The sequence below is a fragment of the Rattus rattus genome, chromosome 2 (genome assembly GCF_011064425.1).
Source record: "Rattus rattus isolate New Zealand chromosome 2, Rrattus_CSIRO_v1, whole genome shotgun sequence".
Taxonomy (NCBI): Eukaryota; Metazoa; Chordata; class Mammalia; order Rodentia; family Muridae; genus Rattus; species Rattus rattus.
The window spans coordinates 210,381,888-210,400,076 of NC_046155.1; the positions used below are offsets into that span (position 1 = coordinate 210,381,888).

Genomic DNA, 18,189 nt, shown 5'->3' on the forward strand with positions numbered 1-18,189 from the left:
ACATAAAGAGGCTTGACAAACTCCTCCATAAAGTTCTGGGAAGCTGAATATCTGTTCTCTTTCACTATTATATATATTATATATAATTTATCATATATAAATGTAAATTTGTTCTTTTTATGCAAATGTAGTTATGGCACATGCTTCTGTGTCTGGCTCCTTTAGGAAAGATGATTCTGAGATTTGTCGCTGTCTATGGCTGTATCAGTCAGCACCTTTTTCTCACTGAGTAATAGTCCCAGGGTGGATACACTTCCTATATGTCTGTCACTGTGGAAATACAGTTTCAGGGAGTTGTAACCATTAACACTGCATCAAGGGGTACTGGGACCAAGTGTACCCCTTTCCAGCCAGCCTGCCTGTCCCTTGTTTGGCATGTTGCATCCCACAAGCACTCTACAGTTAGTCTTCAGAAGTATAGCAAGAAAGTAAGTTCCCCGAAGTCGTTCGTGAGTCTGTCTGTGATATTCCTTTTTACTCTTTTATACTTGTTTTGTATATTGTTCAGTTGGATTGTTTTCTTATTGAATTATAAATACTCTTTATACTGTGGATATTCATCCGTTAGATACTGAGCCACAGGTCGTTTCTGTACATCATTTCCCACTCTGAAACTTTACAGTTTAACGTTTACATTTAGGTGGATAATTCATTTTGAATATATTTTTCTTGTGGCAAATTCGATGCTCGTTGGTTTTCAAAGGACCGTTTTGTAACTTTAATTTTGTCAAACCCTATTTGATGGTTCTTAAATGCTTTAACTTTCCTTGTAACCCATCACCCACCAGAGGTTGTGGAAAAGGAAAGATATGGGGTCAGGAGTGGACCTGTTTAGAAAGGTTCTTTGGAGCAGATGCTGTCTGTGTTGTCAGGAAATCAGCAGTTCAGTTCACAGGTCAACAGGCAGTGGCAGCTCAACCCACTCACGAACACTTCATGGATACACCAGCAGTCCAGTTCACTAGAGGTGGGTTAGCAACAGAAGTGACACTACCTAGCGGAGACAGCCAGGCCTCAGCCTCAGCATGAGTCAGCAGGAGGGACCAGCAAAGACCAGCAGGAGAGATTCTTGTCTGGGCCTCTCTCAGGGAAGCAAAGATCTGCGAAGACAGGAGACCCACAAGCATTGCACAGCTAGTTGTACCAGCAAGCCAAGCTCTGTCTCCGTCACTCTGTGGAATCCTATTTGTGCCCTCCATGTGCCTTGCATGGCACCTGCATCCAATCAGGTCCAGTCCTTGGAAGCAACAACAAACTGTAGTACACCACGAGAGTTCTTTAGTGCGTTTCTCTCTATGGCGTCCCTACAAACGCAGCTCACTTACACAATGTAAGGCAGAGCAATGCTTGCATGTAGTTAGCAAAGAATTTTGCATCACGTGTCCTTTCATGTGCTTGCTTAGCAGAACATCCTCTCTTCTGTGTCTGCTTCGGTGAAGCATTTCTTCACGAGCCTTTCACACCTGTGTCCACTTTAGCAAAATATTCCTTCACATGTTTGTCCCAACATCACACCATCCAAAGGACATTCCAAAGAGCCCTTAAGTTTCTGGTTCACCATTTAGTGAAAGAAAACTGCCTTTAAGGTATTTTTCAGTGTGTGTGTGTGTGTGTGTGTGTGTGTGTGTGTGTGTGTGTGTGTGTGTGCATATATGAGTATGTGCATGTGTGTGTGTGTGTGTGTGCATGTGTGTGTATGTATGTGTGTGTTTGTGTGTTTATTTGAGTTTGTGTGTGTGTGTGCATATATGTGTATGTATGTGTGTGTGCATGTGTGTGTATGTATGTGTGTGTTTGTGTGTTTATTTGAGTTTGTGTGTGTATGTGTGCATGTGTGTATGTATGTGTGTATGTGCATGTGTGTGTGCATGTATTTGTGTATATGTGTGTATTGTGTGTGTATGTGCATTTGTGCATGTGTGTATGTGCATGTGTGTATGTGCATGTGTGTGTGTGTGCATGTGTGTATGTGCATGTGTGTGTGCATGTGTGTGAATGTGTGTGAATGTGTTTGTGTGTATGTGTTTATGTGAGTTTGTATGTGTGTGTGAATGTGTATGTATGTGCGAGGGACAGCATGCAGGGGTCAGTTATTTCCTTTTACCTTATGAGCCCCAAGGATAGATTTACATTGCAGGCTTAGTCACAGGCTTCTGTGTCCTGAGCCGTCTTGGGGGCCTGAAACCCCCCTCTTTACTCTGAGATTTGGGATTTTTGCTGCAGAGTTATTTGACCATATGTTGACTCTGGGTGGGATTCTATTTCATGGCTGTGTAGTACGGTACATCAGTACCACACTTAATTATTACGGTTTAAATAGCAGAATAAAGGCTGTAAACTCCTATTTGCTGTTTAATAAATTAATTTGATATTCTAGGTTCATTATATTTTCATGTAGATGATTAAGACAATCTGTCAATTTCTTAAAACAAATAGCCAATCAGAAACCTCCAAATCCTACTGGACATGCTATAGAAAGCTCAGGGCGTGCAGAAGGAAACCCTTCGTCACCAAATAAAACCTGGCCATCCCCAATTAGCAATTGAACATCCCCTGTTTCCAACCCTGAACAAGATGTTTAAAAAAACAAAGAAGCGAAGCAATAGTCACAACCTACGGGGTTTGCGCGGTGTGAACATGAAGCCCTTCACTCACTGAAGCGATTTCTCGTCTTCCTTAGTTCTGTTTTACAGTTTCTAGTTTAGACGATTTTCACCTGTTTTGTAACTAATATTTGCCTTTTATGTTTTAATACCTTTTTGTGGTCTGCCTCTCTGCAGTCCCCAAAGCTTGATGTTTCCCTAAACTGTCTTTAGATTATCTTTCCATGGTTGCTCCCATGCTGAGTAATTTCAGACAGTCTCTAACTCTTTAATATCCTTGTCACTGTGACTCTAGAATGCATAGTTAGGGCCATGTATGCAGCTTGACTAAAGCCTGCCCCGTTCGCAGGCGTCTGAGTTGGGTCATCACTAAACACCTGACCTGTGTCATCAGCGAAGACCTCCACTCTGATTAGACGGAACTTAAAAATGCACCAGCTTTGGGAGCGTTGCCCGGGTTACTCTTTGTCTATCCTTGTGCAATTCCATCCTCCGTCTGGTTGGCTCCTTACTTAGGTTGGCTGTTCCTAATACAGACTTAAAGAGCTCTCTGTGTGCCAGGCACCCCTGCAGGACTCAGGTTGGAAGGATCGCCTTGGACTCCCTTAACTCTGACTTTTATCTCTTCAGTTCCTTGAGATGGTCGTTTTATTGTTGGGAATTCTCCTTTCTGCGTTGTGATCCAAGGACTGCTCACAGGCGGAACTCTGGAATGAACACAGTGTTCAGACGCGTGACATGTCTTCATTTCCTCTGGGTCAGGGTTTTCCCGTGCCCGTTTTCCAGTCCCCTAAGCCAGAGACTCTGTACAGCTTTGTTTGTGAGTGTCAGCCTCCCCTCCCCCAGTGAGCTGGTGTTAGTTTCTCCACATGGCCAGGGGTGAAAGTCCATTAATGAACGTTTTGTTTGCTTTACTAATTTCTGACCATATGTTTATTTGTGCTATGGAGAGCAAATCTGTAGGGCCATTCATTCAACTGTATGGACCTGGTGCTGCTTCTAGGCTGGGATTAGCCACTTCCCTTCCTCCTCCCCAAGCCTCTTCCTGCTCCCAAGAAGGACTCCAGCAGTAAGACCTTTAAAAGGAGCAGTGTGGCTCCAGGCAGATAAGGAGGCTAACAATTAACACGCACACGTTATTTTTCTTCCATCTGGTTTTACGTTATATGGAGCAGGAGAGCCATGTCTAAAAGTCATTAAATTTTAAATGCTTCCCAGAGTGAGCTGAACTTACAAATAAAATTGTTTATGTTTTGCCGGGAAAAAGTTAAAATGCGCTCTATACCGTTGTGCGCTGCTGTACATTTTTGCTGTGTTAGAGGAAAAGTGTGACTCAGAGTTTAAATTCAACTTACAAAGGAAAATTATCTGTCAGTATTAAAGTATAATATTAATGCAATTAGTTCAAATCAACTACAGTGATTATTGGTATCATCTACTTATAAGTGTGTCTGGTTAGACACTGTTTTAGTTTCTGTAACACTCTCCATTCTCCTGACTCCGTCCGACTCCAGTAATAGAGGGGGACATGTTATTCTTTGTTTTAATTTCTAACACAGGGTTTCTCTGTGTCACCCTGACCTGCTCTTTAGACCAGGCTAGTCTTGAACTCACCTCCCAAGTGCTGGGATCACAGGCAAGCACCATCAAATCCTCCGGCTAGTACTTGTTACTTTCAGGGTGAATGTTTCTGCTAGAATGTGTAGACTTTTTTCAAATAAATACTTAGTATATTTGCTTTTGCAAGGCTTCTCTCTCGGTTCTGCAGGAAGTAATTTGAGTTGTGCTCTTAGCGAAGCATTAAAGGTTAGAGGTGACCAAAAGGACATTTATTACCAGGGATGGAAAGAGACAAAGTATGTGGCAAAGAGGTTCCGAGAGACTGGTTATCTATCAGATTCCCAGTCTCAAGCATCATCTCCAGTGCTTGAGCCATTGGGTTTGCTCCCGTCTCTCTGGTTGTCCTACCAACTCATGTAGCTTCCACTCTTTTTTATGCTCCGAATTCCCCATAAATATTAATTTAATGTCTTATTATAGAATCGAAGGTTCTAAAGTCATCTCTGCAGAAGGCCTACAGTATTCACTTCGGCCAGCCAAGCTGCACAAAAGTCACTTTTTTACATTTAATCACATCAAACGCCTTCGTAAAAGTTCAGGCGCCCCCTTGTGGTCTTTCAGGGGATTGCAGGCAGATACTTCGGTGACCCTCCCGCGCACCTCCTGTATTTCCATTTCCATACTCAGTTTATTATAATACTTAATACCAAATTATCTTATAATAAATAAAATTTAAAAAAATAAATATCATTAAATAAAACTAGGAGCAAATGTCAAATGTAGAATATGCAAATTTAATAGGCTTCTTTCCACTCAAGGTTTGCTCTACTGCAATCCTGGGTTATCTGCCACCACGGTTTGCTGAGAAAATGCTACGGGTCTTAGGAAACTGTGTGATATATTTAATGTCGTGTGATGCAGATCGCTCCGAAGTTCCTGAACTCAACTTGGAAGAGAGTGTGAAATGGTGCATTTAAGATTCTACAAAGACATTTTGACTTTAATTGGGAGGGAGGACTGGAGGATATAACCCTGCTCAAATGCTACCCACTTCGCTCATGCTCCCACTTCTTAGAATAGAGAGAAATAATTTTCAAATTTGACGTGAAAATATTCCCTTTATAATCCCTCCCCTCCGATCCGTCACGCTGGTCTAGCTTATTTAAAATGGTGGCACCCGGACTACCTCAAGTTAGACAACAAATGGTCAGAGTGCTGGGACCAAGTGTTTAGACCATGGATTCAGCAGCCAGGAATGATTATCTGTGACTACTAACAGTCACCGAATCGTCCTGCGGGGCTAACACAAGTCTGACGCCCATTGGTCGCTCTTGAGGATCTTGGGTAACAGCTGTAGATTGATTAGTTAAGGTAAAGTTTTGGATGCATAAATACTTACACTTCTCTCTTTCCAGAAACCAATAATGTACAACATTAAAAGGCAGCAGATTCCTGAACAGCTTTTCAAGCAGGCTGAGACCCCCTTGTGTTATCTTTCCCTACTTTGGCATTTAAAACCAATGTGTCTTTTGTAAGGGTACCCATGAAAGTGGAGTATATTGGGTGCAAAGTATAATTTTCTCATTACAATTTTTTTTTTTTTGACATCAGGTCACATGTAGCTCGAGGCTGGTCTTGAACTCACTGCGAAGCAAAAGTTAGCCTTGAACTATTTATCCTCCTTTTGTCTGGATGCTGGGGTTATAGGCAGAGGCCACCACAGAGCTTCCATGCTTTAAACCACGGACTCAGAACTAGATCGTTTGTACTGGTTCTCCCAAGCAGCCAAAGCAGGACGGCGGCTGTAGAGAGGCATTTCCACTGGGTGCTCTGAACTTTATACCCGATGCAGAAACTTTCAAGGCTCTAGACTGTTCTTTCTTATATCCTTAGCAACAATATCCCGTTCAGACATTAATATTTACCAATTTCGTTGTAATGTTAGCTGGAATTCTCAAACCCCGAGAAGCTTTCTTAAGCAAAATAATCTGCCTAAAAGTAAAAAACCACTTTCAGGATTCCCATGCTCTGACGGAGGGCCCTGCACCCATCTACGTAGGCACAGCACTAACTGGACCGAGTGGATTATAAACAAAGGAAAGGAAAAGACATGAAGTTGGGAGGGGGTGTGTTGGGGGATGAGGGCAGAAGGATGAAACGGGATATATATATATGTATATGTATATATATATATGTATATGTATATATATATGTATATGTATATATATATGTATATGAATATATATATGTATATGTATATAGATGTTTATATGGTATTTTGTTGTGTCTGTGTATGAACATTTCAAGACTAAAGAAAGTTTGAACAAAAAGAATCCCCCTAAAAATGAAACAATGCAAAACAAACCACGGAGCAACAGATGTTTGGAACTGAAAAAAAAAATATAAATAAAAATCACCTAAAACAATAAAAACAAGGGAGAGCAACTTGTGCCTGAAGAAGAAATATTCTTTTAAAAGCCTCCCCGTTTGTTCACTAGAGAGATTGTTCGGCAGTTAAGAGGGAACCCAGGTTCGTTTCTCAGCACCCAAATGTCAGCACACTGCCACCACCCATAACTCTCCAGTTCTGGGGAATCTGAACCCTACTTCTGTCCTCTCTTGGCACCAGGCATGTGCATGGTCTGCACCCACGTATGCAGCGGAAACACTCTTATTTGTAAATAAACATGAAAGGGGAAAAAAAAGGATGCCTTTATTTGGAGCGGATTCCTCCAAACATCTAATGAGTCCCTAAATGTTTTATGTGGGGTTATTCCTGCATGTGACAGGTGAATGTGCAGGAAGTCTATGCTAAAATGACAAAAAAAACCCTTCAGGAAGTGTAATGCAGTGCAACTGTGATTATTTCCTTTCAGGACGTGGCCTTTCATTATCAAAAGCCCTAAGCAGTACAGAAACCTTTCTTTCATGGACGCAATGAACAAGTTTAAATGGACCAAAAAAGAAGGGCTGTCCTTCAACAAGCTCGTCCTTAGCCTGCCGGTGAACGTGAGGTGTTCCAAGGCGGACAACGCAGAGTGGTCGGTAAGCCCAGCCTTCCATCCTCTGGGAACCTGGTTACCACAGTTTACCTGAGTCCCCAAAAGGAAGGCCCGAGCTTCAGGCGCTCATCTATAAACCAGTGGACGGGGTGTCCTTTGCTGTTTGATTACCTAATTTGTTCAGCGATCACGTGAGACGGTGGACAACCTCTGGTCCCTGAGAACTCCCTTTGAAGAGAGACGTTTATTCTGAAACTATGCTTGTGAAGTGGTAATGCAAGGCCAGCCTTAGATACCATGGGGACCTGCAGCTTCTTCAGCAAGGACAGCCTATCACCTAATCTCCAGCAGAAGTGGGGGTGATGAGGCAGGTGCCCTGCCATGATAAGATGCTGTGGCTACGGCAACTTACAGAACAATGGTTCTCAACCTTCGGGTCACAATCCCTTTGGATATTCTGCCTGTATTTATGGTGTGACTCATAACGGTAGTAAAAATAGAGTTATGACATAGCGATGAAACAATTTTACGGTTGGGGGAGGGTCTCCATAACATGAGGAACTGTATTGAAAGGTCTCAGAGTTAGAAAGGTTGAGCATCACTGGTATAGAAGAGTGTATCTGGGGCCTAGAGTGTCAGAGGGTTTAACTCTCTGACTATCATGGTGAGGAACCTGGCAGCAGCCGGCAGGCATGGTGCTGGAGGGGGAGCTGAGAGATTATATTCTTGTCTGAGTAGGGAGGGGAGGAGAGAGAGAGAGAGAGAGAGAGAGAGAGAGAGAGAGAGAGACAGAGACAGAGACAGAGACAGAGACAGAGACAGACAGAGACAGAGACAGACAGAGACAGAGAGACAGAGACAGAGACAGAGAGACAGAGAGACAGAGACAGACAGAGATAGAGACAGAGAGAGACAGAGACACACACAGAGACAGAGAGACAGAGACAGAGACAGACAGTGACAGTAAGAGAGACAGAGGCACACACACAGAGAACACTAACTGAAACCTCAAAGCCCACGCCCAGTGACACACATACTCCGGAAAAAGCCACACCTTTAATCCTTTCCAAACAGTTCACCAACTGGGCCCAATATGCAAATAGATGCGTGGTTGGGGGCCCTTCTCATTCAGACCACTGAACTGAGCTAGACCACAGCCCTGCCCTTGAACAGCTGCCGCAAGGCTTGCCTGTTTTTCTTTTTCAGATTCAAGGGATGACGGCGTTACCTCCTGACATCAAAAACCCTTATAAAGCAGAACCTCTGGTGTGCGGGACATCAGCGTCCTCACCTCTGCACGGCGTTTTCCCCCTCCCCTTGCTGGGATGCTCTCTGCTTCTCGGAAGTATGCTGAGCGCCCAGGGCTTGTGACTGCCGTACGTGGTCAGGATGGAGTCTGGAATACGAGACTGTCCTTTCAAGTCAGGTTAAAGACTGTGTTCACGTTAGGCCTGAAGCGATGGATGGGTGCGAAGAACCTGGAAACTCATTTCGCGCACACGCTCCCTCCATTTTCCTTCCCAGGCTCCCTGAGCGATGTCCCTGTGGTGGTCCTCTGGGTTTCCTCATAAAAGTCGATGTTCTGTGCATTCCTTTCTGGTGTAACTTCCCAGTGTGAGCATAGCCCTCTCTCCGTCCTGTCCCAGTCCCTGTGTTTTCTACGACTTTACTCATGGCCCTCTGACCTCGGTGTTTATCTCTGCATCTTTCGTTTCCTCACTCAGAGTCGATCGATGCCCAAGCCCACATCAAAGTATTTCCCAGTCTCTGCAGCGCTGCTCGGTGGGAATTTTTTTTCTTAAACTCTGCAACTCTCTTAAAAGTCAGAGATTCTGATAGGTGTAGAGGTGACGGTGGCTGACTGCTGACTGAGAAAAAGTACGGAGCGCTGCAAACCCTTGCTGTGAAGGGTTCTAGATGGGAAAAGATTCCACAGAAGAATAGACAGCCATGGGGTCTGTAAGGTTCCTCACCACTCAGTGTTACCCTCTGGGTCGACCTGAGTCACATTTCCTATGATAGATTTATTTTTATATTAGTTAATAAGCTGACCTCCGATATAAATTTTCCACCAACTGAGGATCTTATCCTTTTGGTTCTCTTTGTATTAGCTGCTTAAATCTTGTTTTATATCCTATCTTCAGCCATTAAGCTGAATGTTTCGATCATAGTAATAAGCTTAATGGAATTAAAGGTTTTGTATAATATCTCATGTGATTCATGAAAGAATCAAGTTATCGTGTACTGACGTCATCAAAATCATCTGAAAAACTGTATCTTTTCCACTTTGAGCCCTTCCTGTCTTACAAACATAAACTATATTGTCATTTAAATAAATATTATGCTTTAAAGCCTTTACTTCTTGATTCGAATAATTTTTACATTTGAGGAAATACTGATGTATTCTGTGGCTAGTTTTACTCATTTTTATTTGTGCGGATGGTCTATATCAGATTCTATGACTTTTTCTATATATTTTCCATTTAAATACTTGCCTGAGAAATATAATCACCTCAGATACCCGTACTGGAAATTTTGTGTTTATTTCTGCCTCAGAATGCCTGAGACCTGAGTTACCCAAACCAAATGATTTCCACTGGGAGTGAATCAATGCTATATTTATTGTCTTTGTTTATTATTATTATTGTTATTATTATTATGTCATTATTTATTTATTGTAGCTTACTTACCGTTATTGTTCTTGGTAAGGAAAGCGAGCACAGCAAGCACAATAGAATGGAGAACTTCAAAAGCCTGTGTATGAGGAGCCAACCCGGGAGACCTCTTTACACAGGCATGGCTGGGTACAAAGCTGGAACTGTGTTCTCCTTGGGTGTCTCGTAACTATGTATGGCTCCAAGGACTCCCATACACCGTAGGATTAGGAAAGACTGTGTAGTGCAACTACTGTGAGTGCTTAGCTATAGCCTAAGCTGTTCGGTCAGACGCAGCAGACCCTCTTCAACTGCTTGGTTTTCATGGTCTTTGTGACGCCGCTCTGGTCAACATTAGCTGCTTCCTAGGGTTGTCTGTCAGAGAAGCCTGACACCTGAGGAAGAATGGACTCCAAACAGACGGAATAGCCTCTGTCTTGATCCTCACCTGCAGGGCATGTGAAGGAGACGTGAAATTCAGAATCCATCCTGGTTGGGGGGACCTTGGATGGTCACACTTTTCTGAACGGGTTCAGGGGCCCTAGCAGTGAGAAGATCTATGCAGCTAACTGAGACAGATTTCGATGTGACCCTGATTCTAATGGCTGCCGAGACCCGGGAAAGGACCCTTGGAAGCAGAAATAAGCACATTGTATGGTTTATTTAATCAAACGCACTACTGAGCACGAGACATGAGGGCTACTTCTAGTTTTCTGTGTGTTGAGCCTCATTTAACTTTCTTATAAGAAAAAATGTTGCCTCTGAGTGTCTCTGTACAACTGGTTCGGTATAAAAGGAATCACGGGAACAATCACACTCATGTCCGTGAATTCTGATGAATACTGACAGCTGACCATCACTTTTCTTCACATTTTTTGAAACATTTTTTAATTTATTCACTTAAATCTCAATATCAGCTCCTCCTCTCCTCCCCCTTCTCCTTTGGTAAGGGAGAGAGACTCCCCTTCTAGGTATCATTGCCACCCCCACCATAGCCCCCCACCCCCATCCTCCTCCACCCCAGTCCAGCCTTGTGGGATGGTGGAGCACCCTTTGTGTATGGGTTGAGGAGTGTAGCTGGATCCAGAGATAGAACTGTTCTCAAATGTCTGAGAAACCACCAAACTGATTTCCAGAGTGGTTGTACAACTTTGCACTCCCACCAGCAACGAAGGAGTGTTCCCCTTGCTCCATAACCTTACCAACAGGTGCTATCCCTTGAGATTTTTACCTTAGCCATTCTGATGGGTGTAAGACAGGGTCATTTCGATTAACATTTCCCTGATGACTAAGGATGTTGAGCATTTCTTTAGGTGTTTCTCAGCCATTCAAGATTCCTCTGTGGGGAATTCTGTGTTTAGCTCTGTACCCCATTTTTCTAATTCTGTTATTTGGTATTCTGGTGTCTAAGTTCTCGAGTTCATTACATATTTTGGATATTATCCTTCTGCCAGATGTAGAGTTGGCTAAAACCTTTTCCCAATCTGTAGGCTGCCATTTTGTCCTGTTGACAGTGTCCTTTAACTTACAGAAACTTTCATGTTTCATGCGATCATGAGGGCCCACTTATTAATTCTTGACCTTAGTATCAGCCATTGGTTTTCTACTTAGGAAGTTGTCTCTTGAATCCATGAGTTCAAGGTTATTCCCCACTTTCTTTTCTAATAGATTTAGTGTGTCTAATTTTAATTGAGGTCTTTGATCCCTTTGAGTTTGAGTTTCTTGCAGGTGATAAATATGGACGTATCTGCATTTTTCTACATGTGGACATCCAGTTAGAACAGCACCATTTATTGAAGATGCTTTTCCTGTTCCACTGTATGGTTTTGGCTTCTTTGTAAAAAATCAAGTGTGCATAGGTGTGTGGGTTTATTTCTGGATCTTTGATTTGAGTCATGGATAGTAATACCTCAAAAAGTTCTTTCATTGTTCAGGATAGTTTTAGCAATCCTAGGTTTTTTCATATGAAGTTGAGAATTGAGTTCTTTCAAGATCTTAAAGAATTTTGTTGGAATTTTGATGGAATTGTAACCAAGCCAGCTCAGTCAATCAACAGGTTCTCCAGGGCAGGACTGAGGATTGAAAAGAAAAAAAAAAAGGCAATTAGACAACATTTAACATGACACCAGCCAGTTCTAAGGCTGAAGCAGCTTTACTTTTTCTCAGTCTGCTTTTATATCAATCTAGGTACATTCAAAGAACATGGTCAGTTCTCCTATCAAAGAGAAAGTGATCAAGTGAGGTAAAGATCAAAGAGATCACACCAGGTAAGAATGAAACAAAGCAATAAGGTGCCCAGAGTCACTGGGTCTGAGGGCTTAACAGGATTATCAAGACAAAGGGAAGTCACACATTGCTTGGCTGTGTTTAGCCCAGATATGAACATTCTTATCTGAGTCTACTTCTTGAGCCCAGTGACAGGTACTTGCCAAATTTCTATGAGCAGCACCAAAAGCTCTCCACAGGATTGTATTGAATCTGTAGATTGCTTTTGATAAGATGACCATTTTCACCATGTTCAGTCAACCAATCTGTGAGCATAGGAGATCTTTCCATCTTCTGAGATCTTAATTTCTTTCTTCAAAGACTTGAACTTCTTGTCATATAGGCTTTTTTACTTGCTTGGTTAGAACTGCACCAAGATACTTTATATTTTATTTTATTTTGTGGCTACTGTGAAGGGTATTTTCTCCCTCACTTTTCCCCCAACACATTCATTGTTTATGTAAAGGAGGACTACTTCGAGTTAATTTTTGTATTCAGCCACTTTGCTAAAGGCGTTTATCAGCTGTGGGAGTTTCCTGGCAGAATTTTTGGTGTCACTTATGTATTCTATCATATCATCTTTGAATCATACTTTGACTTCCTCCTTCCCAATCTGTATCCCCTTGATCTCTTTTACTTGTCTTATTGCTCTAGCTAGAATTTCAAGTACTACGTTGAACAGATAGGGAGAGACTGGGCAGCCTTATCCCTCATTTTAGTGGAACTGCTTTAACTCTCTCTCCATTTAATTTCATGTTAGCTACTAGCTTGCTACGTGTTGACTTTATTGTGTCTAGGTATGTACCTAGAATTCCTGATCTCTCCAAGACTCTTAACATGAAGGGGTGTTGAATTTTGTCAAAGGCTTCTTTGGCATGGAATGGGATGATCATGTGTTTGTCTTTCAGTTTGTCTACATGATGGATCATGTTGATGAAATTTTGTATATAGAACCATTTTCAGATGTCAAAGAAAGCGATTGTTCAGTTTGCTTAACAGGACTCAACTGCTGATCATGAAGACTTTGTCACCAGATGCACAAGGAAGTAGAAGAACTGACTTCCGTTGTCAGTTTTTTTCTGTTATCACTAAATGAGCACGCTAAGGTCCAGAAAGGAAGAGGTGAGGCAAATAATCAAGAGAGAGGCAAAACTGAAATTGCTCTACAAAGTAACGCAGCTGCTCCTTGATTTTTGTTTTTATGGGACAGAGTCTTACTATGTTGCATTGCTCTGACTGGCCCGGAACTCAGTATGTAGAATAGGCTGGCCTTGAACTCACAGAGATCCTCTTGCCTCTGCATCCAGAGTCCTGGGATTAAAGGCATGGGCCATTGTGCCCGGCAGGACCACCTTTTCAGGAGCAAAAAGCATCTTTTTCACCGTTCTATGGATGAAGCATGGTTCATGTATTCCCTTTTGTTAAGACTTTTAACACACAGGAGACTAAGGACAATGTGGAAATTCACATTGTTACATGGACTGGAATCTGGCAAAGAATACAAAGTTAAAATGATAATAGTTTTTTTTAATTTCATTTCAACTTTTAATGTTAGATCATTTCTAGAGGGACTGTTGTCTAGAAGTTACAGACCTTTTAAATGAGGTGAGAAAATAAAGCTAAAGTTGCCAGGTCTCTTTTAAAAGCGTACTGGCTGATCTTGTATGGCAACTTGACACAATGTAGTCATCAGAAAGGAAAGAGCTTCCGTGGAGGAAATGCCTCTGTGAGGTCCAGTTGTAAGGCAACTTCTTCAATCACTGATTGATGAGGTGGGCTCAGCCCATGGTGGGTGATGCCATCCCTGGGCTAATGGTCCTCCGTTCTATAAGAAAGCAGACTGAGCAAGCCATGGGGGAGAAAGCCAGCAAACAGCACCCTCAATGGACACTCCATGAGCTCCTGCTTCCAGGTTCCTGCCCTGCTTGATTTCCTGTCCTGATTTTCTTTGATGAAACAGCAGTGTGGACGCGTAAGCCAAATAGACCCTTGCCTCCGCAACTTACTTTTCTATCACGGTGTTTTGTGGCAGCAATAGAAACCCAGAGGCTGGGGTTGGGGATTTAGCTCAGTGGTAGGCGCTTACCTAGCAAGCGCAAGGCCCTGGGTTCGGTCCCCAGCTCCGGAAAAAAAAAAAAAAAAAAAAAAAAAAGAAAGAAAAAGAAACCCAGAGGCTAAAAAGCACTTAAAAAAATTCTATTTCCAAAATGAGAGTTCAGAGTGTGTGTCTGTGGGAGGGAGGGAGGGAGGGAGGGAGGGAGGCAGGGAGAGAGAGAGAGAGCGGGCGAGCAAGCACTCTGGTTCTTTACTGCAGTGCAGCTGTAATTGAGGAACAGGCGCCATCGTGTGGCCCAGACGAAAAATAACTCCGTTGACCATGCTTCACATTTGTATTCTTGCTCTTAGAGCTGAGCTAGCTCAAAATGAATTCACCAGTTTCAACAACATCTCAGTACAAAAGACAGGTAACAGAAGGGGTTTTTTGTTTGTTTGTTTGTTTTTGTTTTGTTTTCAAACACTTGGAACTTTCTGAAACTATCCAGAATGGCTCCAAGCTAGTGAGAATTTAGTGCCCTCTTGTGGTTGATATGTCACTTTGCAGAGAGAATGGTAAATTTGTAGAATCAATCCCAACTTTAGTAAGGGAAGACTTGATTAAAGGGTTGTAGGTTATAGAGAGGAAGAAGCAAGAATTTCTGGGGTGCGATTGTAAAAATAGATTGCAGATAATGTACTGTACACCTTTAAAATAAAAGAAAAGATTTACACTACAAATTAGAATGCAGTATGGCCAGCTGCCTCCAGCTCTTGTCTGTCAGTCTGTCTGTCAGTCATCTATCTATCTATCTATCTATCTATCTATCTATCTATCTATCTATCTATCTATCTATCTATCTATCATCCATCATCATCATCTATCTATCTATCTATCTATCTATCTATCTATCTATCTATCTATCTAAGTAAGTAACTATCTCATCAAATCTGTCAGTCAGTCTGTCTGTCAGTTATCTATCTATCTATCTATCTATCTATCTATCTATCTATCTATCTATCTATCTATCTATCTATCAACTATCTCATCAAACTGGCAAAGTAGCTAAGACTGACCTTGATCCTTTGTGTCCAACCCCTCAGTGACACAATTATAGGCATATATCACCATGCACGGTTTAACTAAAATTTTATATTTCCTGTTAATCTGTCATAAGGCAAACAATAAATTCCATCTTATATGCTTTTAAAAAGAAAATTTTGCAAACCTGTAGTGGCTGGTTTTAGGACACTTGACACAAGCTAAAGTCATCTGAGAGGAGTGAACCTCAATTAAGAAAGTGCCTCCATAAATTTGGGCTGCAGTCAAGCTTGTGGGGCATTTTCTTAATTATTAATTGATGGTGGATGACTCAATCCACCACTGTGGATTGTCACCCCTGGGAGAGTGGTCTTGAGTTCTATAAGAAAGCAGGCCAAGGAAGCCATGGGGAAAAAGCCAGTAAGCAGTACCCCTCCATGACGTCTGCATCAGCTCCTGCCTCCAGGTCTCTGCCCTGCTTGAATTCGTGTCCTGACTTCTTCCAGCGATGGACCATGATCTGAATCTGTAAGCCAAACCAACTCTTTTTTTCCCCAACTTGCTTTGTGACCTTGGTGTTTTGTCATAGTAATAGAAACCCTAATTAAGACAAGTTGATATGATCTTAGTGAGTGATTGTTGTGACAATCCTGGCCATGTTTCTGGGAGGGTTGTAGAAAGAGTTTGGAACTTTGGCTAGAAAAGTATTGAGTGTTGAGGGCTCAGAGTGGGATGTTCTGTGGGAGCTTGGAAGATAAAAATGTTGAGAACAGGGCATTCGGAGTGGACACAGCGGTCGCTGCCTCTGAAGAGAAGAATTCCCACACCTATGGCTGGGGTTCTGTGCTCAGTATTTCAGAGGCTTCCAGGCAGACTACAGACTGTGAAGAAAGGTGCAGAATCCTTCATTGGTACAGAGTGGATTTGTCACAAATTTACTACATCAAGAATTCCAGATAAAGTATTTCAGCCTAGACCTGAAGATCATGAAAAATACGGTGGAGACCCCCAGAACCCCCATAAACTGCACATTGTTACAAGAATAAGAAGCACAAAGAAGCGTTCATACTGGGAGAAAGATACAATCAAGATGCTGGGACTGCAGAAGGCACACAGCCCTCAAATTCACAAGAACATCCCGTCGGTGAATGCAAAGCTTAAAGTGGTTAAACACTTGATACGCATCCAGCCCCTGAAGCTGCCACAGGGACTTCCCACAGAAGAGACCATGTCCAGCACGTGCCTCAAGAGCACTGGGGAGTTGGTGGTGCAGTGGCAGCTGAAGCCTGTGGAGCAGGAAGCAAAGTCCTGAGGCCGCACAGATTCAGCGCACAGATGGACGTCCTGAGGAAACCGTTCTCACTGAAGTATGTTAATCCAGTCAGAAAACAAAATGTTGAGAACAGTGCAGAAGATGGGGGCTGGATTGCGAAGTTTCAGAGGGACGTTTCAACCTCTTGTCAGGGCTGGTTATAATTTTGATTTACATTGATTTGATTCTCATTGGATGAGAAGGAAGGGAAGGCTGAGGAAAACTTCTAGGAAGGAGAGAGGAGGAGGAGAAGGGACAGAATCAGGATGGAGACTACGGTACAGGATGATTCAGATCCAGGTATTCTAGGTCAATTTTATCTTGTCTAGGTAGGTGGTTTATATCTTTATTAATAGGCAGTGAATTTATTGTGTGGCTGTACTGTGGACTGAGAATTTAACATATAAATCTGATGGATAAATTACAAGTTTCTAGAACTTTGATTCTACTGGGCTACAGGGGATGTGAGCAAAGTTCCTGGCTAGCAGAGAGACAACCTAGAGAGGGTGGCTATAGAATGCTTGGGGCTATCGTGGTAGAATGGCCTATGAAATATTGAACGCGATGTGTGTGTCAGGCGTGTCAAGGGGGTCAGTGTGAGAAAGCAGATGGCAGAGAGACATCCAGAGAATGCAGTTCCTGAAGATCCTCACAGAGTGGGAACTCACAGGTAACAGTAGCCGCCGATCCATTTTTTATTTTTACCACAGCACAGGTGCACAAATGTTTGTCGTCATGAGACAGTATTATGCACCATATGTCATTGTTCATACTACAGTTTCCAGTGCTTGGCATTACCATATCTATACCAGATCACTACACACGTGTAATGTTGCATTATGTCACTAATATAGCTATGGTGTTACTTGGTGTTGGGAGTTTTTCTGGCCCATTATATTCTTAGGAGACCACTGTTATGCATTTGGGCCTTGTTGTTGGAAGCACTGTGGAACATGGCTGTTTTTCTCTTTACCTTCTCCTAAAGTATAAAAGAGTGAGAAGTTAGACTGAGTTCTGCTGGATTTTAGGTCCCTGCTCTTGTCTCTCTGCTAAGAGGCTTGTGTGTCCAGATTCTGAGGCCCATAATTTTGCCATTGCTGTTCCCTCCCCAAGGTGCCTTTATCCACAGCATGACTCAATCAGGCCAAGCAGATTTAAACCTGAGAAACACTTGGCTGTGAAACACTGAAATGATTTTTGTTTGTTTTAATTACAAATATTCTATGTATAAACAGTTGTAATAAAAATTATAACTATTTTAATATGTATTGATATTTATAATATGCCAGGTATTTTACTAAATCTTTTTTTTAAAGATTTATTTATTTATTTTGTATATAAGTACACTGTAGCTGTCTTCTGACACACCAGAAGAGGGCATCAGATTCCATTACAGACGGTTGTGAGCCACCATGTGGTTGCTGGGATTTGAACTCAGAACCTCTGGAAGAGTAGTCGGTGCTCTTAACCACTGAGCCATCTCTCCAGCCCCCTACTAAATCTTTAATATACTACATGCAATTTAGAACCCGCACACAAAAAAATAACCGGGGGTGGGGCGTAAGCTATTATTAGCCTAATTTATGGATGACAAAATTGAAGTTCAGTGGTTAAGTATTCCAGGGGAAGAACTGTTTGTGGGTTTGTCATCAACCCCCATGGAGCTAGGTAGTTTCAGTTCATGACAGCTCCTGTGTGTCTTTGAACTTTGGGCCAG

The 18,189-nt window shown here is 42.3% G+C and overlaps 2 protein-coding genes across 2 annotated transcripts in view; both read left to right on the forward strand.

Annotated features, from left to right (window-relative positions):
- The window catches only part of Moxd1 (monooxygenase DBH like 1), an 80,558-nt gene extending 71,035 nt beyond the window's left edge, over positions 1-9,523 (forward strand). The window contains exons 11-12 of the mRNA XM_032894895.1: positions 7,040-7,208; positions 8,372-9,523. Of these exons, the coding sequence (XP_032750786.1) occupies positions 7,040-7,208; positions 8,372-8,536 (334 nt within the window). The 3' untranslated portion in view covers positions 8,537-9,523. The remainder of the gene's footprint in view (positions 1-7,039; positions 7,209-8,371) is intronic.
- A 6,415-nt stretch (positions 9,524-15,938) lies between these two features.
- LOC116894680 (39S ribosomal protein L30, mitochondrial-like) lies at positions 15,939-16,472 on the forward strand. Its single transcript, XM_032896384.1, has one exon. It carries the CDS (start codon positions 15,990-15,992, stop codon positions 16,470-16,472), a length of 483 nt encoding a protein of 160 aa, XP_032752275.1. The 5' UTR covers positions 15,939-15,989.
- The last annotated feature ends 1,717 nt before the right edge of the window (positions 16,473-18,189 follow it).

Coding starts and splice junctions, on each gene's coding strand:
- LOC116894680 (XM_032896384.1), top strand. CDS start 15,990: ATGGCTGGGGTTCTGTGCTCAGTATTTCAGAGGCTTCCAGGCAGACTA.